Below are 23,943 nucleotides of genomic sequence, written 5' to 3'. Positions count from 1 at the left end.
CAATGATCGGGTAATGGGATTGCTAATCTAATTTACTTTTTGCTCATATGACAATTATATAATTGAAGTTTAAATTTAAATTTTTTATAAACAGTTAACTTATAGTTTTACTATAAATTTTAATTTAAAATTAACTATTGGTGATGATTTAAAATAAGGAAACATTCCATTCATTTTCAACTTTTATTTACTTTAAAACATGCTATTTACCAAAAAAATAAAATAAAACATGCTACTTATTAAATCAGAACTCGTACCCCAGCAGTTGAATTTTCAACACTATTTGACTGCAGGATTGCACGTGACACGTGGGTGGGAAATCCATAAAGTTGTCGATTTTGTGATTTTAATTCTCTTCTAATTTTTTTGAAGAGGAATATTCTCACTATCAAAATTTTCTACTACCAACTTATTACCTATCTAATCACTATTAAATTAACATTTTCTCTCTCTTCAAAACACATAATATGATTATGTGGACAATTAATTATATAAAAATGGAGCAATAATGATAAAAAAGGAGAGAGAAAATATTAAAATAGATAGTTATTAAATCATAATCATTGATTCACCTATGATTATTCCACATAATTATGTCATATTTTTTTTTAATTATGAGATGATCTATTTTCTAGTAATGGTAATTTTAGATCTCTTAACAAATTGATATTGGGAATTCTAGTTACTCACATTTTGATAGAATTTTTAAATTGTTTTGAAAAAAAAGAGATTTTTGTAAATTAAAAATGTAAAAAGAATTTCACAAAATAATAAGGGAATGATATTGTTGGATTCCCAAAATAAGAAATTTTTACATATTTATATGACATAAAAATCTTGCTTTAATATTATTTTCAATGACTGAAATGCCCTCGTTAACTGCAACCAGGTGGTGGATTTATGGATTGGAAAAGTGACGATCATGTCGTTTAAAGAAGCGTGGAAGCCCACTCAATCACTCATTATGTCGTTTTTCTTTGGTCTTACTCAAACATTTTCTATTCCTAACGATATTCGAAACGAAGAAAGAGTATGGCATTGCCAGGTGCAGGTTACGAGAAATCTATGCGTGTTTATCTGAAAGCAACGGTCCAAGATTAGAAGCCTCTAAATCATTTCCTTCTTCACGTGACCAAAAAAAAAAAAAAAAAAAAAGGGAAAAAGAAGAAGAAGAAGCTCACAGTCACACCCATCATCATCGAACCGAACGCCTTTTGCTTTTCCTTCAAATTTTTTTTTCACTGGGTTCTTGTAGGTTGCAGTAATGAGAGCTGAAAAAAAGCTTTAGGAAAAACGAAAAAAGAATTGAAAAGGGTACCCAAAATATGCCTTTTTATTCGAATTCCTTTTGAGCTCGACAACAATGGCCGATGATCTCTCTTCCTTCACCAAGGTTAGTGTTTATTTTTTATTTTTCTCACTTTCCTAATGTGCCATGTTGTCTTAACCTTCAAATCTCTCAAAACTTGAGGTAAAAGATTATGTTTTTCATTTAGTTTTTTAATGGGGTGGCACGTGAAATTATCCGATCTGGTTCCTTAAAATAATCCCAACGAATATGTGCGTTTCGAAGGTCAATGGGTATTAGGCCTTTGATTGGATAGTTTCGTGAAGATGTAGATTCTGTGGGGGTTAATCTATTCATGTGCTGGATCAAGTGATCAACCAAGTTGAGGCCTTTATTGTATATATTTTAATCTTGTAGTTCATGGTTACAGGATGCTTTCCTTGTAAAGGGTTTGAGGAATTCCACGTTGGTGTGGAGGCTTGTCGTTTTGACCTTTGCAATGGTCTGTGGCGTGTATATATGTTCTATTTGTCTGAAGCAGATAGGCACTAGCAGTAAGATTGGTTTTCTAGATATCAAGGTCATTGAAAAGCCATGTCCAGAACCTAACATTGAACCTTGGGAGATTCCTTACGTGCACTACCCAAATCCCAAAACTTATAGCAGGTGAAATTAATAATGTAGTACTTAAATCTGAGATTTAGTTGCACAATCTTTTACTGATATTGCTTCCTTGTTGTATCCTTGTTAGGGAAGAATGCGCATGCAACCCTGTGCGCTATTTCGCTATTCTGTCAATGCAAAGATCTGGGAGTGGATGGTTTGAGACATTTTTAAACAGTCATGTTAACATAAGCTCAAACGGGGAAATCTTTTCGGTTAAGGTGAGAAGGAGTAATATGTCAACAATAACGGAGACTCTGGATACAATTTATAATCTAGATTGGTTTAGTAGTGCTTCAAAAAATGAGTGCACAACTGCAGTTGGCTTGAAGTGGATGCTTAATCAGGTAAAGTTTGTTTTATTTATCAATGCTCTTTTATTTTAATAAATATTTGTCTTGCCTGTTAGTCATTTTTGCATCCCTTTCTCCTTTTGATATTTTTGGAACAAAAAGTGATTAAAATCTTTTCTTGTTATAATGATTTTGGATATCGCAAAAAAAACTTCTGGTATTTGTGGACATTAGAAACGTATAGTATGTATGGATTCGCCACATATTGAACTTCATACAAGTTCTAAATTATCATCTCCTGTTAGAAGGCTAAAGAAATGAAAATGAAAAAAAAGACATATCCATGTATTGATTTAAAAGCATGTTTGATTTTGAGTTCAACTTACTAGAATACTCTACTTGTCAGTCTTCCCTTTTATTTCACAAGTCCCAGTTCTTTTCTAGTTTGTTAAAAGTTGATGTATTATCTCCTCTGTTAGAGGGGCTGATATACTCCACATTAAGTTACTATTAGTTCTTAAGATGCATTTGCTGATTTTGATTAAGGCTATGGTCACCTACCTCGGTCGATGTTTTTCCCTTGTTTTTCTTAGCCTGATTGCTGACTTGATGAGGGTGATCTATTTAAACTAGGGTGCAATAAGCAGTTGTACTGTGTAAAAGTACTAGCGTGCATGGATAGAATGACATTCAGTATTATTTAAATGATTTACTTGGATTAAGTCTAATGAAATATGGAATTGGAAGCTTTGATTTAGAGTAATCCGAAATTGTGGTAAAAAAATCTTGAGATATGCAGGAAATTTTGTTCTTGCTTTTGTTGAGTATCAGGTACAGAGGAACTTTCCAGGCGAAATCTAATTTTTTGATGTGATTACTGATTTTGTATTTTTGTTAGTTATCATCTGGGAATAAAATTAAGACATAGTATGGGAAACTTATGTTTGATTACTTAGAGTTGTGTTTTTGGTGCAACCTTCAAAAGGAAGATAGATTCTTTTAGATATTCTGTCAATAAATTAAAAGTTCAGGACAAGATGTCTGAAATACCAAAACTGAAATGGAGTATAGGCAGTATAATATGATGCTTTGGAATGCAATTCATTATTTACTGTGTCTGCTAGAACCCAACAAAATCTTCCAAACAAATTTTTTTACCAATGTATCTATCGGCTTATATGTCATTGAAAGGGAGGGTAGTACATTTTTTGAAGTATAAACTGTTGCTTGTGAGAGACGATTGTATGTGTTTGCCAACTTTTCTGTTTTTAAAGGATTGCAGAACGATAATATAGAGGGAGAAGAAGAATCAAAACTCTCTCTCTCACACGCGCGCACACACACAGAGTGAGAGAAAGAGAGAGAGAAACTTATGAGTTATGCAATACAGGATGCATGCATGCACCTTCACTTGTTTTCTTTCATGTTGCAATTGTTAGAGTATTTAAAAAATATCTCATAATATCATTATTGTATCTTAGAATATCTTTAGAGTATCTAAAATGATCTATTGTGAGTGGTTTTCATATTTCATTGTATTTCCTGATTTATTTCCTTATTTGATTAGAGTTAAGTGTTTAGTACTAATATAAATAAGGGTTAGTGCTTTGTCTTTTGTACAACATCATTATGCACAAGAGTATATTATTCGGTTTCAGTGTCTTTTCCTCCTTCCATACCTGAATCTCTATAATTTGAACAGTTATCAACTTATCATTTTTGTAGTTGTTCTTGTCTAGCTGTTGCTATTATAAAGGATCAGCACAGGTTGACTGAGTTTTTGACTACCATTTTTTTATTTGCCATGTTTTATGGCTGCTTTCAAGATGATTTGTGCGTGTTGACAAATTTGGATGCAAAATGTGTCGATGAAGGTCCACTGAAGATTGAGGTTCTTTTCTGTAGTGGAATACTTTGGCATAAGATAGATGGTTTTTGGAGTTTCTTTGAAAGTTGGTAGAGAGCTCAAGAGTATATAAACTTGGTTAAGAATGAAGTTCAAGCAAGTCTCTGATGTAGGAAGTTGCCCCCTTTAATACTTAGGTACCTTAGAATGTAGAAGTTCCTTTCCGCAAGTTGATTTTCAATAAAGGTCAAATATCCGAAGAGATAAAGTTAGGTATCACCCAGTTGCCTTAATACAGTTGTGAATGCTATTTTCTTATATCAATCTTGATTGATAATATTTCTCAATCTTTTTAAATACTGAACTATTATATTTATGTTGCCCAATTTTTCAAGGATACTTGGTGATGCAAAATTAATTTTTAATTTTCAAACCTAATTCATGTGGTTCCTTATAAACAGGGCTAACGCCTAGGAAAACAAAAACAACCCTAGTAATAAGAACTCAATTTTTTAACAGCTGGCTTTTGTATTGCCTACACATGTTGCATTTGTTTATTTTGTACTTGCTCAACATCTGACATATTATTGACATCTGTTCTATACATTATTGTTTTAAGGTTATAAGGGATCTAAGGATATCATATAATATTTGTAATTTAATGCAGGGATTGATGCAACATCATGAACAAATTACTGAGTACTTCAGAATACATGGGGTTTCAGTCATATTTCTTTTCAGAAGGAATCTTTTGCGCCGGATGATTTCTGTACTTGCAAATGAATATGATAGGAATGCAAAGCTATTAAATGGGACTCACAAATCTCATGTTCATTCACCTAAGGAGGTCTCTCTCTTTCTGTTTTGTTTATGCATATGTGCTCATGTGTGCGTTAATATCCATGGTTGTACATTTGCATGAGTGCTTCATTGTGATGGAAGATGCTTAGTGCTTGTTTGGCATGTCTTATTTTTAGCTTCTTTTCTCCTTAAAAGTAGAAGTTTAATCAAACATAATTTTATAAAAGTTCTTATTATAAATAGTTTATTTTTTATAATAAAGAATAAAGCTAAAAGGTAAAAGCTCTCATGAGGAGCTTTTTTTAAGACGTATGTCAATTTTTTGGAGTTCTCATATTTATTTTACAGTTTTATCTTATTCTAGATTTGTATTTGTAAATTTTATCCTTTATCTTAATAACCCCTTCTAATAACAAATTATCTCATTTTCCCTCCTTCAAAATCAAAACTATCAGAACAACTTTATATAATAACCAAACAACTTTTACCTTTATTTTTTACGCTCTTTTTTCTTTTTTTCTTCCCAAACTTTAGCTTAAAAGTAACTTTTAACTTAAAAAAAAAAAAGATGTGCCAAACTGGTTAGTTGATATGTTATCATATTAAAGACAGTTAATATTTCATGTTAATAGATTCTATCTATGCTTTCAGGCAGAGATACTTGCAAAATACAAGCCCACAATCAATTCAACATTGCTGATTGCAAACCTGAGGCAAGTGAATGAAACCACCACCAAGGCCTTGGAATATTTCAAGAGCACCAGGCACATTATCGTATACTACGAAGATGTTGTCAAAAACCGCACTGTAAGGCGCACTACATGCACGCTGTATCATATCTGCTTCATCTTCCTTTTTGTATGCCTATAAAGGGCTCTTGACAATTGATCTGTCTTTCTTGTTTTCAGATATTAACGGACGTTCAGGATTTTCTGAAGGTTCCTCGAATGAATTTAAAGAGTCGCCAGGTGAAGATACATAAAGGATCCTTATCCAGTCAAGTAGAAAATTGGAAAAATATAACCAAGGCACTCACTGGGACACCATATGAGAGTTTGCTCCATGAAGATTACCGTAGGTAAACTGCTGGGTATGTACATACCACATTTTGCCTTTTTTCTTTTTTCCACTTCCTTTTGCTGTTAGCATTCTTCTAATCTTTAGTCACAAGTTGCTGCAAGAGCCAACAGGACAACCACCCTGTTGAAATTTTGGCCAGGGTCAGTTTTATTTTGTTAACGTGTCTGTCTATTCAATTATTAATATTCAATTCATTCTTTGTACTCATGCCACTTTTTTTTTTTGTTCTATTGAGCACTTGTATTGGAATCATCAAGAGAATTTGCAAAAAATTTACCGATCAAGTTTTTCCCCCATGATCAATGATTATATATATTTAAAATGGGTTGGTAAAAACTTGAGGGCCTCAAGTGTCGTAAAAATTGTCGGAGAACACAAAATGTCTTTTGAGGGAATTAAAGGTCATCTAATGTTCATCACTTTTCTATGGTTAAATTTCTTGTTTAGCTGCCAACAGCTGGAAACATTTAGGTAGGTACACGCGACCACGTGTTTTTATTTCATATTATTATGTATTCAAACATTTTCATACTTTGGTTCAAGTCCACGCTGAATCAAAGCAAATAATGAGTTGTCTCTTTCAGAAATCACGGTATGGTTTACGGGCTTGCCGATCTGTGACAAGGATTTTAAGCACAAATATAGTCTTGGTTTTATTGTCTACTAATAAAACACAATAAACTTACTTCCATGCAGTTAGGTAAACGGCATTAAGTAATACACATAAAAGGGTAAACGACTCAACGGCAAGGGATCAATCAAAAGTCCAATCTCCAAATTGAAAATTGTTTTTTTATAAAATATATTACTATTGTAAATACGGCTATAAGAAAGATAGCTGATATCATCATTTTCTCATGAATATCAAACTAATGTTTTCGTACCAATTTTCTCTCCCTCGTAAAGCTAGTCAAATTTCCGCGTCAGGGAGAGGAGGCAAATAAAAGTCTAAAATACCGTTCCAAAAGTACCATGTTGACTGTCAAAGCTTGACCTGGTCGCGTTCCTAAACAACATGCAAGTATGCAAATGCAACGTTCCAAGCCACCACCAAACACAACTACTGCTTTTAAAAAACATGGATTATAGGCGTTACACGGATATTTGAAACCAAGCCACCCTTGACTTAAAAAGATGCAAATTGAATCCTTTGATTGGAGCCACTCGAAAGATTTCGATAAAGACATGTGCCATGTACCCGTCTTCATTCATCACTAAGGATTATGATGCAATTAATATATTCTCTCTTCAGTCTCTTGAATAATATAATTATAACAAGCTAATATTTTCAAGTGGAGCAGAAGTTGAACTAGCCGAAGAATTGTGTGGAGTGGGCTGAAGTGTGAAGACTAAGGATGTCTAGTTTATTTAATTAACTTGTATTGAGCTCTAGCTTTAACAATATTAAAATTTATGAACAAATAACTGGACTCCTTCATAACGTTTTTACATTTCATTTTAACAATAAAATTATGTTAAGCTACTAATCTTTAAAATTGAGACGAAATTTACTATTTATATTTTACAAGGGAAAAATAAATTAATCTTAGCAATCTACATGCTGCATCTTGTATGGGATGTACATGTGTTTTGTTTTGTTTTTTCAGTAGACATATAGACATGTGTTTTGCTTGTGAATGGGAATACTTGCGAATTTGTAAGGTTTAGTTTATTTGTTTTGGGTAGATAAAGAGGGAGTGCTTAATATTTTACTACGACTCAAAGAAATTATCTAAGTACCAAAATTCCTTATTCTGAAAAATATTGTAAACATTACTCTTTTTTTTTTTAGTATCCTTTATATTTTTATTAACACGTATACATTCAAAAAGAAATCCGTATTCAGTCTGAAATGTATCTATCTGCACACGGGGCTAATAGCATAAATGATATATGATTGTAAGCAATTAGGATTAATTTCTAATTAATTGTCAGCGAATAGATAATTAGTTTGTTAGTTAATTATAAATCAATATTATTAAAATGTTGTTGAGCTATAGAATTAGATACGACCGTTATAGTGATAACTACGGAAAAAGATATTGATAAGATGATAACTATCAAATAATGTAACGATAATTATTATCTTAAAAGAATAGAGAAAAAAAGAAATGAAAATTACTGAAGTAGTGAATATAAATTATGTAATATATATAATGAGAGAGGAGTGGAAGCAAGTGGGGGAGAAGCAGAGACTTGACGATAGCTGTTAATGATAGAGAGTGATGGGTCCCACATCTGAAGAGATGTTCCCAGACGGCTTAGTTAAACGACGTTGCAATCGAGGTTTAACTTACTTAACCCCAGATCCAGACCCAAACCTAAGTAAGACACATTTTGTGCAGTGTTTAAGTTAGGCTAAACCGTGTTTGCGTATTTTTTTTTGCCCTTTAAAAACCAACCCTACCATTTTGCAACCTTCCCTTTTTGTTTCTCTTTCTCTCTCTCTCTCTCTCTGTGTGTGTGTGTGTTTAGCCTGGTCTTGGCGTCTGCACCTGCTTGGGCCAGGTCCTCTCCTTCTCTGGGCTCATCGCTTTCGATTTCATCATCACTGTGTTTTCAAAGGAAGAAGATACTAGTAGAGAGAGAGAGAGAGAGAAACTAAGCATGGCTCAACAAACCAACGGTGCCGATCTGAATCAGCAGCCTAACCAGCACCATCAGCAACAGTGGGCGCAGCCGCATCAGTATCAGCAACAATGGATGTCCATGCAGTATCCCGCCACCGCCATGGCCATGATGCAACAGCAGATGATGATGTACCCTCAGCATTACATGCCTTATGTCCATCACCATTACCAGCCGCCTCACCAGCAGCAGCAGCAGCAGCAGCAGAACCCTACGCCGCCGCCGCCGACGCACCACCACCACAACAACCACCACCACCAGCAGAAGCACCAGCAGCAGCAAGTCTCCCCCGATGAGATCAGGACGATCTGGCTCGGTGACCTTCACCATTGGATGGATGAGAGCTACCTCCATAACTGCTTCGCTTACACAGGAGAGGTATCCTTCTTTCTTCTTCTCTCTCCTTGTATATATGTGTGTGTGTGATGTATAGCTTACGTGCTGAAATTGAATTTGTTAGATTTGTTGTTCGTTTTTGGTTTGGTTTGGTTTGGTTTCAATAAGATGATTGTTCGCATAATTATCAGCATCTCTTGTGCCGTTAAAAGCAAGCAATTGTTTGTTTCTAAGTTTCTCTTTTATATAAATAAACTTGATTTACAACTGGAAGTTACTGAGATACCAACTTCCGCATTTAATTTGCTGATTTAGTAGTTCCGTTGTGCACGATTGATTCATTCCTGAACATTTCATGTCGGTTACTTAAGCTGCCATCTCTAAACTTGATTTATGATTGTTGGACTCTCCAAATGGACTTGGATTGTGGTAAGTAATGGTTTAAGATGATTTCCCCCTTTCAATCATTGGCATTGCGTCTCTGAGGGGACTATATTAATTGATTGGCACAAGTGGTTCCCTAATCTGAAGGCAGAAGATGTTGCCCTGTTGAGTGTTGACCAAAGTTTTCATTTAACTAATATATTTAATATCTCTTAATTGCCCTCTGGAAAAGTGTCTAATGAAAGCTACATTGGCTCATCCTTTTAGTTCTTTGTTGTAAAAGATCCATATGTTCAAGATCCATTGTTGACAGTTAGCCATTGCCATTTAGGGGAATTCATGAACTTTTTTGCATGTGAGCTTCCCATTAGCTTCTTGAATGGAGCTTGGCTCAAAGTTACTGCATTATTACCATGCAAGGCTTTTTTGATGTTTTGTCGTCTTATATGCAGGTTGTATCAGCCAAGGTCATACGGAATAAGCAAACCGGTCAGTCGGAGGGATATGGATTTCTGGAGTTCTATTCGCGAGCAACAGCTGAGAAAGTCTTGCAGAACTACAATGGTACAATGATGCCGAATACAGATCAGGCATTTCGTCTAAATTGGGCAACATTCAGTGCAGGTGAAAGGCGTACTAGTACTGAGGCTAGTTCTGATCTCTCTATATTTGTGGGGGACTTGGCGATAGATGTTACTGATGCTATGCTGCAAGAGACTTTTGCTAGCAGATATTCATCCATCAAGGGAGCAAAAGTTGTCATCGATTCTAATACTGGCCGTTCAAAAGGCTATGGTTTTGTTAGGTTTGGTGATGAAAATGAAAGGACAAGGGCAATGTCTGAAATGAATGGGGTTTACTGTTCTAGTAGGCCTATGCGAATAGGTGTTGCAACGCCCAAGAAAACTTACGGCTATCAACCACAATATTCTTCACAAGGTTTGTTATTTATTCTTCTAAATATACATGCTTGTGAAGTAATTTTTTTAGATTATGCTTTCCACAGTAATCAATAGCGCGCTATAGCAGTACAGTAGCGCGTTGCGGCCTATTGGCCTATCGCTGCTGCAGGACACGCAATGCAATGCGTCTCTTCATGGTAGCGGCCATTTTGTGGCAAATCGTGGCTCAGTAGCTCCACTACAGTGAAAGGGGGCAGCTTTTGAAATCCTTATAGTAATATTTTGAGGGTGTTTTCATCTTAAAATATCTATACCCTTCTACCCTTCATCTTCTTGACTCCCTCTCTCTCGTTTGCGACCTGCAATCGGCAATTAGCGACGACCTTTGTCAGCAAGCAGCGACCTTCGATGGCAAATGATATCTGGCAAATGATATCGACAGTGCTCACAAATATTCATTTTGGATTGAAACAATTTCTTATAATTTAATCCATAACAATTTTCACATTCCATCCACAAATGCTTGTATTTTTTATTTTCATTAAGATCATTAGAACTTTCTCTTGTAGTGAAATCACTATCATTTGTGTTGTTTGTGCAACTTTTTATACTGGAACTCTCGCTTTCACTGCCATTTTTGCCCTTACCACAAATATAACTATAAAAGGAACTGTCATAATATTTGTCACTATCATCTAAAATGTAACCATCAATAAAGATTTGAGAACGAAGATAACTGTCAATTCTTTCGTCTGACTTCTTTCTTGTGTCTCTGTTCTTTCAACTCTTTTCACTTCTCTTATCCTTTTTTTTTTTTGTAACCCATTAATTGTTTTCAGCTGACTTCCCTTTATGTTTTTAAAACTCTGTTCTTTTTTCTTGTTTTTGGTTACGCTAGTATTTATTTTTGGTTTTCAACTCTGTTTAGTTTTTTTAACCATAAACACCCTTATAATTATTAACTCACTCACTCTTGCATTAATATTATTAACTTTCTCACTCTTGCATTAACTTCATTTGAGAATTTTTCTTCCTGTCTTTTATTTTCTTATGATGTTTTTTTCCCCCCCTGAAGCTGGTAATTACTTGCACTGCTGTCTTTTATTATTATTTTTTTATGAAGATGTTTTTAACTCATTATTTGTAATTGTAATTGACAGTATTTTGGATCCTTTTAATTGACAACATTATTTAGAATTCTTATTATGGTTTTGGGTTTATTTTTTAGCATTTATATGTGTGGTATATATATCTATATAAAAAGTTCATACACAGGATTCTGCTATTGCGCTACCCACTACCTGCTATAGCATTTTCGGGGGTCGGCCACTATTGACCGCTACCCACATTTGACCACTACGATGCTTCCTCAATGTTCAGTTTTCTTATTTATATGGTGCCTCTTAAATTAGCATCTATCTTTTCTGCTGCTATACCTCGATTTTTCATATCAACTGAAAGGAAGTCCCATTAATTTAGTTTCCTTGTAGAAGTTATTATTAAATTTCAATAATAAGTATCTTTTCACAATTTTGAAGCTTGAATACATAACCAGGCAGTAATATTTATTGTTAATTGTTTTATGTATTGACAGGCATTCGGTTTATTTATATAATAGTAGAAGTTTGTCACTGGAATGCAGTATATTATATATCATGCTTCTAATTAGAAAATTCAAAATCTGATTTTGCACTTCTTTAATTAGCTGTGGTGTTGGCTGGTGGACACTCATCTAATGGTGCAGTGGCCCAAGGTTCCCAGTCTGAAGGGGATTTTAACAACACAACTGTGAGTCTGCTTCTGTAGCTTTTTACAGCTGTTAATCATCTTTCTTCTTTTGATATTTCAGTCACCGATTGTTGTTACAGATATTTGTTGGAGGACTTGATTCTGACATCAGTGATGAGGATCTCAGACAACCATTTTTGCAATTTGGTGAGGTTGTCTCTGTGAAAATTCCCGTGGGTAAAGGGTGTGGTTTTGTTCAATTTGCTGACAGGTACTGTTGCAGTATCCCTTAACATAGATATAGATTTTAACTTGCCTGTTAGTTCAACCCCCCCGTCACCGCTAGTGCAGTGGGTGGTTTCCTGTGAAACGAAAAGTGGCATATTTATTCCTGAGATGGGTAAGGAATTCTTGATTATGCCAACTTCTAATGATTTTGGAATCGTATAAGGATAAGGATATCAAAGCAAGTTTCTTAGGACTATTGCATATAGTGTTTATGAATGTGATTGCTATTGCCAATATCATTAGTACAGTCTTAACTTTGCCTGGGTGAAATACCTATTTTTTATGCCTTCTGCTGTCTCTGTTACAGAAAGAATGCTGAGGAAGCAATTCAGGCATTGAATGGGACAATAATTGGGAAGCAGACAGTGCGTCTTTCCTGGGGTCGCAGTCCAGGAAATAAGCATGTGAGTTTGCTTTACTTTTTTGTGAGTTCACCTCACTTTTTTAATATTTTTACCTTTGGCTATCTAATGGGAAAATTGTTGAGTCTCATTCTCTTTGCAATCGTGTCCAGTTTGATGTTTTTGTGAACTAAATCTGTGAAACTAGTATTTATTTTTTATGGTAAGGAGTATAGGCATCATTACAGTCCATCATTTTTGTTATATATCTTCCATTATGCTTGCTTCTTCTACTTGTATGTCCTATTATTTTATAAAATTTTCCAGTTTCATACCTTCAATAGTTGCTATGAAGAGTTGTCAATAGCTTATATACACTTTTTCATTCCTTTGTACTTTAGATTTAGATTTTGAAGGCCCCAAAATGAATTCTCACACTTTCCAAAGCGGGCAGAAATATTTTATCGGTTTTTACAAAATCAATTACCGTATATATTAATTCCCGAAAATCCGAACCAAACACAGAAGGATACCCAATTCTATAGAAAAGGAAATGAAAAAGAAACTTTTGAATGCACTTTCCATTATTGAAATCCATCGACTAATATAATTCCTTGGGATCTCACAGTGGAGGACTGATTCCAATGGAAGCCATTATGCTGGTCAGGGTTATGGAGGCCATGGATTTGCTGTGAGACAGAATCAGGATATAGCTATGCATCCTGCTGCTACAATTCAAGGAGCTTCCTAACGGGGCGTAGCAGAACTGAGTATTGAAGTAGGATGGATTTTATTGCTCTCTTAAGTAAACTGTAGTATTATTTTGAAATTTCTAGCTGGCTTATATGGTATGCGAGGTTATTAAGATTGTATTAATATGTTGTCTGAAATTTTGGATTGAACCTGACCATATATTATGGCTCGGGTATTCTTGGTTTTTTAACCCTTAAAAACATATTGGTAGTAGACAGCCAAGCTTATTTTGAATACTTATCATAGCAGTACAGTGTGTTAGCTTGCGAAAACTTCAAATAGATTCTGAATCTGTAAATCAGGTTAATTCCCAGTTTGTCACTGACTTCTAATAATACATGGAAAATATAGGATTCCGAAATAAATTTAAATAATGATTTGAAATTTTCGAAAATTAATTCAATTTGAAAACTGTTGTTTTGCCGAATATAAGTTTTGTTAATTTTTAGCAGTGCTATCTTCGTGCGGAAGAAAACGTGGTTGATTATCTATACTTCATTTGCATATAGGATTCAACGAATTTTTTTGAAAAATTGTATTAATTACGAAAATTGACAAAGCAGTAGAAAGAGAAAGTGAAATGCAATATTGGTGAAAATAACGATCGTATTCTTTTTATTCCTATTTTCTTAAATTTTCTTTCTTTGTCGTGCTGGTGCATATTGTGCTTTGGTACATAATAATTTTGCGGCTCGAGACATTATTTTTGTTTGACCGTAGTAAAATCTGACATTAAATTACTAAAATCAACTCGTGATTGATGGCATTGACGGGGGTGTTTGGTACAAATATTATTTTTACGCATGTTTGGTTCAAAGGTTATGAAATTTTTCATAACATTTTCGGAGAAGTGAGAATTTTATTTACGCATGTTTGGTACAAAGATTATGAATTTTTTTTTGGGAATATGATTCTCTCAGTATTTTAATTTGTGAACACTTTTTAAGGCAAAATGTTATAAGTGGTATTCTTAGATTCCCGAGAGGTGGAAAAATATTTTGTCTTCCGTGCCAATAGTGCTAGTAGTGCTTTCTTACTGCGCCACTAGCGTGATGATGACACCATTAGCGGAAAAATATTTTGTCTTCTGTGCCATTAGTGCTAGTAGTGCTTTCTTACCGCGCCACTAGCGTGATGATGGCACCATTAGCGCAACGTAGTTTCTAAAATCACTCATATTTCCAATAATATTAGGCAATCAATCAAACATAGAATTGTGAAACTTGAGTCAATATTTTTGGTAATATTTTAGCTTATGAAACAATTTTTTGGTCATATTCTTGAATTTTTTTTTTCAGTATATTTTTGATAATCGTGATCCTCACGCACAGTGGTGGACCCCGGAAAATATTTTTATATCAGCACATTTAGTGGCGAGGCTACCCCCGAATTTTTGTGTGTGTAAAGAGTTTAAATCAACGCTTAAATCCGCTCATAATCTAGTTGTTTCCATAACAAGCTGCAGACAATAGTTTGACCAATTATTTTCCTCCCTAAATCTTACCAATCCTCCAAAACAAATATGAGAATATATTTTAGTACATCCATACATCATCATTCTATTTTTTAGTGGTGAATAAAAAAGTCAATACTACCTATACAGAAGGCAAGCAAAATCACAGTGAAGGCTTCGTCTCTAGATATTAACTTATTTGAGAATGTCATACCTGCAATCAATCCTCTCTTTTTATAAAAATGAAAAAGGAAACAAAGGATGAAGAGAGCATGAGAATTGGTACGTGACAGGGGAGAAAGAAAAAGTTTTCTCTCTAATCAATTTGCATTGCTACGTTGTTTTAATTATCTCCGTACGGTTGCTACGTTGCTAACTAATATAAGAATAAATATCTTTTTTGGTCCTTGACAAAAAATTCGATCTCCACTTTAGTCCATTGTAAAAAAAAATAAGTCATCTGGTCCCTATGAAATTTAAAATAAATCTATTTTGGTCTTTTTGAGGGACTAACGTAGGTCTTTTTTGAATTTATGAGGGACCACGATTTTAACTAAATTGATCTACTTTAAATTTTTTAGAGACTTCGAGACTAATTTTTTTTTGTAAAGAACTAAAATGGAGACCATATTTTCTACTAGGAACTTAAAAGGATTTTTACTCTTAGTATGTATATTGAATTAAAAGACAAATAAAGACATGCTGCAACCAAAAAAAAAAAACTGAAAAAAAATATTAATGTCCGCACTTGCCGGCACTCACGCATAAATTTTTTTTTACTCAACGCCCTTAAAATTTTTTTGTGATTATTGTTTTTTCTATTCAACTTTTGTTACATTAGATAGCGTCGACTGAATTCTGATTAGGAATTAATTTTGACTGGTTGCCTTTAGAATCATTCGATAGTTCTTGGACCAGTCCATTCAGGACTTCCTTAAACTCCTTGATCTGTGACTTTGTAAGTGGTCCAATTGGCAACACCAGTAGGTCCATTGATGGAATTAGTGTATGACTGTTTCTGAATTAGCTTTGCAAAAGTAAACAAATAACCTTTAACCCATTATCTATTGGAGATAAGAATTAAAGGTATGGATTTAAAAAAAAAAAAAAAAAAACCAAAGTTATAAGAAAAGAGGTAAACGCCACACTAAGAAAAGGAAAAATTGCGAATGATAAGTTTGTTCTCAACACCACAAGATAAATAGTCTTGATAAGTTCAGAGTTTATCTATCTTCATCAGTTCAAAGTTCAATAAAATGAATCAAAAAAGAAACATCTCTTGATATGATAATTCCAATCGTCCCTTACCCGGGTCGTGAGTCTCGTGACCCCTCGGAAGTTGGTACATCCTTTAAGAATAGGAATAACATGACTTATAAAAATATATACTAAGGAATGTGAAAAGATTCTAATTAAAGCCTAGACCAATTCAAACAGCAATTACAAAGCATTAAATGTTTCTTTGAACACACTCTGATTGATGTGTCAAAAGCTTGTGATTGATGGTGTTGATGGCATTCAAGAAATTCGTGATTGCCATTTTCGAGAGGCTAATCAGCCTTTCCATATGGCGTTGTCTAAATTTTGGAGAACAATGATCAAAATGCAACACTTCACTAAGTTTTTTTACTTAAAATGTCACGTGAACAGTGTTATTTCTCAATCGGTCATGTGGGCAAGTTCATTATCCGATGTAGTGAACTCAGTTTGTTGACGTGTCACATTTTTAGTGGACATCAAGTTCGCTACACAGGTAGTGAACTTGGTTGCGAACTTAATTTTAACCAAGTTCGCTACCCAATGTAGCGAATTTTATATATATTTTTTAACTTGGTACTTATTATTCACTATAAATGTGACACGTCAGCAAACCGAATTTAATAAGAACTCTATCTAATTCAATCAAACATAAACTTGGTGGACAGTGACATTTTTGTTGGTGTTCGAAATTTTGGCTAGAAATTGATTTTGACTTCGATGTGATAATCCAGCTTTTTATTTTTTTCAAAAATCTAGTTTCATATAAACTAGGGCTTTTTGACCCTTATAACCCTTTATTATTAATTAATTACCGATTTGACCTTGATTATAAACTATTTCAAAAATTTAACCCCCTCAGAAAACATAACACTAATCTGCCCCTGTTTGACCGTTGACCACCAAGCCTACCCGGGTACACCCCTCTGTACCCGGGTATTTTTTGAAAATTTTTGTCTACCCGGGTAGGGAGGCGTGTACCCGGGTATTGTTCTTCGTACCTGAAAAATTGCTTGAATTATTTACCCGGGTAGAGAGGGGTGTACCCGGGTAAATCTTCGACCACCCATTTGGTATTTTTTCTCTCTTTTTTACAGCTAATGAGATAGATCAGTATTATCAAGTTAAGCATGCCTAACCAATTTGAAGAGCTTTTAGCTTTGAGAATGGATTTGGAATTTCCATACATCAACACTTTACTGCTCATCAAAGCGGTCCCTGTTCGTATCGATTATGATGGGGTCTACTTTTATGTACGTCAAAATCGCGCTCCTATATATAAATGTGGTGCCGGGTCTATTGGGGAGAGTGAGACAGAAAGAAAATAAAGACAGGGTTCATGGTACAGAAATTTAGTGTGAGCATGCAGCTTTTCATTTTACTGGTAAATGACGAATTATCACGTTCAGGGAAGACATGCATGGGACAAGGTTTGTGGTTGTGGATTTATACTGTTAACTGAGAATTCTCTTTCTGAAATAATCATTGAAAAATATTTGTGTGCTTTACAGACCCAAAAAAGTTGCAGAGGCAGAGCACGTGATAGTCGGTGCCTCCATATTCAAAGCTTGGAGAAGAAGAGTGCATGGGAGATCCAAAGAGTAATCATACCGGGTGGTTGAAGATTTACCCGGGTACACCCCTCTCTACCCGGGTAAATAATTCAAGCAATTTCTCAGGTGCGAAGAACAATACCCGGGTACACGCCTCCCTACCCGGGTAGACAAAAATTTTCAAAAAATACCCGGGTACAGAGGGGTGTACCCGGGTAGGCTTGGTGGTCAACGGTCAAACAGGGGCAGATTGGTGTTATGTTTTTTGAGGGGGTTAAATTTTTGAAATAGTTTATAATCAAGGTCAAATCGATAATTAATTAATAATAAAGGGTTATAAGGGTAAAAAAGCCTATAAACTAGTCTTGGATGAACACATCCATTAATCATGTGATTTAAGTTCAATTTGTTTATTAATAATTTATGCGATGCACACATAATTATTAAGGGCATGTTTGGTGCATAGTATAGGATAATGCTTGATAGTATAAGACCTGATAGTATAAGACCTGATTAAATTTTAATACTATCCGGCGTTTGGTATGATATTGTATAAGATAATATCCTTCAATATTTTAAAAAATAATATATTAAAAAAAATTATTTTAATATATAAATATTGAAATAATATATTAGTTCTTGGAAATTGTACTTGTAAGCAATATTAATACATCAACCCCTTATCAGGCCTAATCCACCACTCCTAGGCCGGATTAAGTTATACATCATTTTGATGTATAAAGGGATCCTACTGCATAAACTTATACTATACGATGGTCACACCAAACAACTGAAAATGTCATAACGTATAGTATAAGCTTATACTATCAGGCCTTATACATCACACCAAACATACCCTAAATATTAAAATATGTTTGACACCAACAATTTTGTTGGCGGTGTTGAATGTTCCGCTAATAACAAGTTTAGTAAGAACTCTATCTAATTTAATCATACTTCCAGAAGCAAATTTGATAAACTGATACGATTTTATTTCATTTTATTTCTGGTCAATAAGCATCAAAAGGGGATGGGTTTCATGTCAATTATTTAATTAATTAATGACATCAAATCTGCAACCTGCAATATCGCTCAAGAACAATATGACAAAGAAGAGCCATAATTATTCTCACCACGTGAGATTGTGATTTGAATCGTTTAACTACTACCATGCAAAAGGGTTATAACCAATCAAATAGGAATCCTTTTTAAAGGATGCGCTTAGTAAAGGATAAATTTTTTTATGTCCGTAAATCATAATTTTCAAAAATATGAAGAAAAAGTCAATTTTTTCAAAAATGTTATAATAATATTATTTGATAGATCAAAATATTATCAAAATTTACTTGCTCCCGACACAGAAATCATGCAAAAGAAGGTTCGAATAAAGGCTAAGTCAACGATATAAAAAATCTATATTAGCAGACTAAATGTAATAATCCGCAGTTACAACTTGCTTTGCTAGTTGAAGAGAAGGCAAGTTTGACAATGATTTTTCTTTTTATTTTTCAATATATAAATGCATAATTTTTTTCTGAATTTGTTCATAAAACACTTTAAATTTTATATATATATATATATATATATATATATATATATATATATATATATATATATATATATATGGGTTTTATAAGAGTTATGTTGAAGGAAAAGTGATTGTGTTATGTTATAGAGATTCGTTTTGCGTGCCGAAGTTTTTTTTTTTTTTTTGTTGCGGGCCCCACAAAATGTTGTGTGTGTAGGAAAATTTTTGTGGTCATGTTAAATGATAGATGATAAACCCTATATATATATATAAGATTAGCTTTTTCTACGGTTACTGCAGATAAGTTATCTGCAGTAAGTCTAATACGACGTCGTTTTAGGGCAAAAATTATAGTGTTTTTGTAATTTTAATTTATTTCAGGGTTATAATAGTCTTTATATTTATAATTTTTTAAAATTTTAATACCAAAACGATGTTATTTTACAAATAAATACAGATAACTTATCTGCAGTAACTACATAAATATTTTTTCTTTATATATATAATATATTACTTGCACAGATAAGTACGCTATGAATTGAACAAATCCTGGGTAATCATATGAAGTAATGAGAGTATTCATGCATGATATTTGTGTGTCTAAAAAACTCATGTAGGTTTTTCTTACAATCTAGAATTCTCAATTTTGTGTATTAGTATATCCTCAAGGATTTGCAAGTGGACAAGTTGATAGAAATATGTTTTGAGAGAATTTGCGATGGGTTAGCTGCAACGCAACCTGTTCTGAACTGGGATTATAAAACTTAATTTAGTTCAAACTCAAATACTAGTTAACTACTCTCAAGATCACTCGCCTTAGAAGACCGGGATTAGGATGAAAATATTCATAGGATCCTGTCTCTCTAAAGATTTTAAATGAAATGGGTATTGCCTCATTATTGAACATAAATTATGAATGTCTCATACGCAATTGTCAACAAAGGACAGAGGAGAGAGATAGCTATTGGACATTTGATTAGATATTCATGTACCGTGTTTAATTTCATTATTTTGTGTTCAAGTGTATAACTTCATATTATATTCCTTACAATAAAGGACAATGTGCCTTCGCATGCACTACGTCAAAATCATAACTTAATTTCTCAAGAACAAGCAACGAGGGTGATTAAAAAGAGAATGAAATGATTCCATGGTCCAGCAAGATGAATGAGAAAAAGTCCATTTTTCTGTCAGAAGCGTGAAAATCTTATTATTTTCAACAAAAATTGATTACTCTGGTCCACCATGCTTGCCCCTGCTTCAGCCCCCTCCCCCACATAAAAGTAGTTACATAGCCAAATACATTTGCTTAGGTGCAAGCTAAACTTTTAGCACTAGCTGAATAGGAATATTTGCTTAAAAGAAGAACACTTAAAAGTTTAAACTAACCAAAGTCTCATGATATATACCTCCATTGGGATTCCAAGAAAAGTTTATTTGTTGGCACTATGGATTTATATGAACAGAGATCTCATGTTTGAATAAATAAAGTAAAAATTATGATGTCTTCTGCTTAACTTTATGTTCTCTATTTAAGCTGAGGAAATAAACTTATCTAAGTACCGATCACTTTAACAAACACATTTAAGAGAGAAACTGAGATAGACACAAAACGGTAACCTAACTGCTATCATATCAAGTGAGATAGAAGCAAAAGCATTATCTTTGTCTTTCTCTTGCATCTTCCTTTTCTTCTTTTGTGAGCATGCGTCTCTTTAATCTTAACGGTAGTTTTCTTAAAATTTGAATCACCGAATTGTCTAAAACCTCTCATGCTTTGTTTGGAGCAAGGGTTTTGAGCGAAAAGAAACAGAGATAAGGGACATTCCCATACCACTAGTAGAACCAATCCCTTGAACACACAAATTGTAACACCATTTTCGATGAAGGGACCTGGACTGTAAATCAGAAACATATTAATCATTATTTTTTTCCATAATCTTTTCCATTACATTTTATATTTCACATTTTATGTACAAGATAGCTGAATAATTTTATATTATATCTTTTAAATTTTAAGACAGATTATATTTTTCACATTTTTTTTTGAAACAAAATAAATAAAAATGTCCTCTCTTCTCAATCAATTCTCTCTCTCTCTTTTCCCCCCACATCTTCTCGATCCTCGCCACAACTTTTTTTCTCATTTAAACCAAACACTATTATCTCAGTACGTAGTTTACACAAACCGCCATTATTATCAATCAACGACACAATTGACTTCCTCTAAACATTATTATCTCATTACCAAAAACAATTTAAAACTAGCCAATTGCTGCAGCTACGTACGCCACAGATTCACACCTTATCCCGTAATGAAAACGGGGCTAACTCAATATTTAGACGGTTTCCTTAATATGAATAAGAAAAGAAAACAGGTATAATGACGAGGGAATTGAGTAACTTTCACACAAGACACTTTGTATTAAAAAAAAAAAGTAAACACCCTTTTTGGTACCTGAAAATATCTACGAAATACTTTTTAGTCACTGACAATAAAAAAAGGATCAAATTGGTCCCTAAAATTATGAAAAAAAGTCACGTTAGTCCTTATGTCAACTCCTCCGTCACTAAAGTGGCCCTTTTTACATACTGTTAGAGACCAATTTGATCCTTTTTTATTGCCAAGGACTAAAAAAAATTTCGTAGATATTGTCAGGAACTAAAAATGATGTTTACTCTAAAAAAACTGTTAAAACCGAGATATTTAATATCACAATCAATCACAAAAGGAAGTTGAGCCCTTAAAAAGAAAAAAAAAAGAAAAAGAGCAGTAGTGGTAAATTAAAGCGTAGATTTTCAATCAATCACACATCAACCAACTCACACCATTATTTGGAGTACGAGAGAATGCAGAATACGAAAAAGAAAACAATAATAAATGTCAGAAAAACAGTTGGTATTCATACAAAGGCGGCTACATGAGAGGACCAGTTTAACACTAAAGTCAACATTTCCCACTCTATTCACTTTCCTCTCTCCTTCCATTCTCTCTCTATTTTCCAAGTCTCAATCTTTCTTCCTCTATATATTACATCACCACATTCCAACCGACACCCATTTTCCCAAGGCACCATTCACAGAGACAGACACAGAGTGAAAGAGAAAGAAGAATGGAGATGGAAGTGGGAGTGGCTACTCCGGTGGTGGACTTCAACTTCGATAGTAACTGCTCCTCACCATACATGACTGCTCCTTCAAGTCCTCAACGCTTTGCCAACTTCTTCTTCAGTGCCCCAACCAGCCCTAACCGTAGTGTTTCCTCTTTCTTCAACCACTTCGCTTCTTCTTCATCTTCATCTTCCTCTGTTCCTTTCCACTGGGAACAAAAACCCGGTGTCCCCAAATCCAATGCTCTACCTGACCACAACAACAACAACGATGATGATGATAATGGTAATGATTTCGAATTCAATTTCGGTGCCCAACTCGAAAGAGCTTCTCTCTCCGCCGAAGAGCTCTTCGACGGCGGAAAGATCCGCCCCCTGAAGCCACCGCCCCGGTTGCAATCCGGCGACGGAACATTTTCTCCGGCGACCACCGCGTCGTCTCCGAGGTCGAGAATCTCGCAGGGAAAGAAAATGGTTCAGGAGGCATTTTCTCCGCGCCATCATCAGAAGAGAGATTTCGACCCGTTTGAAGCAGCAATGGAAGAAACTCGTAAAAGGGAAGAACAACCGCAACAACAACAACAACAGAAGCGAGGGAGAGAGAGGTTTTCGTCTTCGTCATCTGGTCGGAAAGGAAGCAGGTCCTTGTCCCCTTTGAGGGTGTCCGACATCATGTGTGATTCCGACGACAAAGGTGGTGTTTCTTCGTCGACAAGCAACCCGAAATCCTCTTCTTCCTCGTTCTTGTCATCGATTCCGTTCATCAAAGGGTATCGGAAATGGAGGCTTGGAGATTTTTTACTGTTCAGGAGCGCTTCGGAGGGAAGAGCCACCGACAAGGACCCTTTGAGGAAGTACATGGTTCTGTCCAAAAAGGCTGCGGAAGATGATCTCAAAAACTCTAGTTTCCGGTCCACCGAAAGTTCCGGTTCAGTTTCAAGACGGAGAGGACCGGTTTCGGCTCATGAATTGCATTACACGCTGAACCGTGCTGCTTCCGAGGAGATGAAGAAGAAGACTTTCTTGCCTTATAAGCACGGATTGTTAGGGTGCTTGGGCTTCAATCATAGTATGCATGACATTTCTAGGGGAATTGGGTCTTTGACACGTTCTTAAATTCTTCCAGATATCTCATTTGGATTATACACTTTTTTTTTCCCTTCTCATTTTGGTGTTTGTGGTTAATTAGCTTTGATATTGCCACATATGTTCTTCTCATTTTCTTATTGTCTCCATATCAACAAGAGACTAAAATTTGTTTGAAAATAATTGTACCATTTACACACAAAACGTAATATAATAGATTTCTCACACATATATGGCTATATGTATATTGCTTTGGTATTTCATATTTGGTAGCTAGTACATTGTTTTTGGTGAGTTTCAGACAGGAGAAGTGCTTTCCAAGTAAAGTCTATTCAGCCTCAGCTAAAGCTGAGTAATTGTCCTCAAATACATCAACAATATTTTATAACTTGGCATATTTGCAGAATTACAAGTTTGATTAATGAGAAGCTGCATATATTCTAAACTGTTTGCACCGCAAAAACTAGATACCAGAGAGTATAGTGCATTTTCCCATGGCTTATGTTTTTTTCTTTTTTTTTTGGATTTCTCCGGGATAATTATATAGGCTCTTTATGAATAATTAATAGTTTCTGCACAGGTCAGAATTAAAGTTTTAAATCTCTCTCAAAGATGGTAATATAAA

The 23,943-nt window shown here is 34.5% G+C and overlaps 3 protein-coding genes across 3 annotated transcripts; all 3 read left to right on the top strand.

Annotated features, from left to right (window-relative positions):
* The first annotated feature begins 1,042 nt into the window (after positions 1-1,042).
* On the top strand, positions 1,043-6,222 carry LOC133310257 (uncharacterized). Its single transcript, XM_061511157.1, has 6 exons — positions 1,043-1,393; positions 1,719-1,954; positions 2,040-2,298; positions 4,758-4,937; positions 5,543-5,698; positions 5,800-6,222. The coding sequence occupies exons 1-6, from the start codon at positions 1,364-1,366 to the stop codon at positions 5,971-5,973; spliced, it is 1,035 nt and encodes a 344-aa protein (XP_061367141.1). The 5' UTR covers positions 1,043-1,363; the 3' UTR covers positions 5,974-6,222.
* Positions 6,223-8,369: 2,147 nt separating this feature from the next.
* LOC133310247 (polyadenylate-binding protein RBP47-like) lies at positions 8,370-13,576 on the top strand. The gene is made up of 6 exons (XM_061511143.1): positions 8,370-8,977; positions 9,772-10,258; positions 11,927-12,009; positions 12,090-12,220; positions 12,545-12,641; positions 13,207-13,576. Exons 1-6 carry the CDS (start codon positions 8,579-8,581, stop codon positions 13,327-13,329), a joined length of 1,320 nt encoding a protein of 439 aa, XP_061367127.1. The 5' UTR covers positions 8,370-8,578; the 3' UTR covers positions 13,330-13,576.
* Positions 13,577-22,210: 8,634 nt separating this feature from the next.
* LOC133310263 (uncharacterized) lies at positions 22,211-23,348 on the top strand. The gene has a single exon (XM_061511166.1). The coding sequence runs from the start codon at positions 22,236-22,238 to the stop codon at positions 23,346-23,348; it is 1,113 nt and encodes a 370-aa protein (XP_061367150.1). The 5' UTR covers positions 22,211-22,235.
* The last annotated feature ends 595 nt before the right edge of the window (positions 23,349-23,943 follow it).

Source organism: Gastrolobium bilobum, unplaced genomic scaffold, assembly GCF_033153095.1.
Source record: "Gastrolobium bilobum isolate Gb01-03AN ecotype WA unplaced genomic scaffold, APGP_CSIRO_Gbil_v1 utg354, whole genome shotgun sequence".
Classification (NCBI taxonomy): Eukaryota; Viridiplantae; Streptophyta; class Magnoliopsida; order Fabales; family Fabaceae; genus Gastrolobium; species Gastrolobium bilobum.
This window is presented reverse-complemented; position numbering and strand designations above follow the sequence as displayed.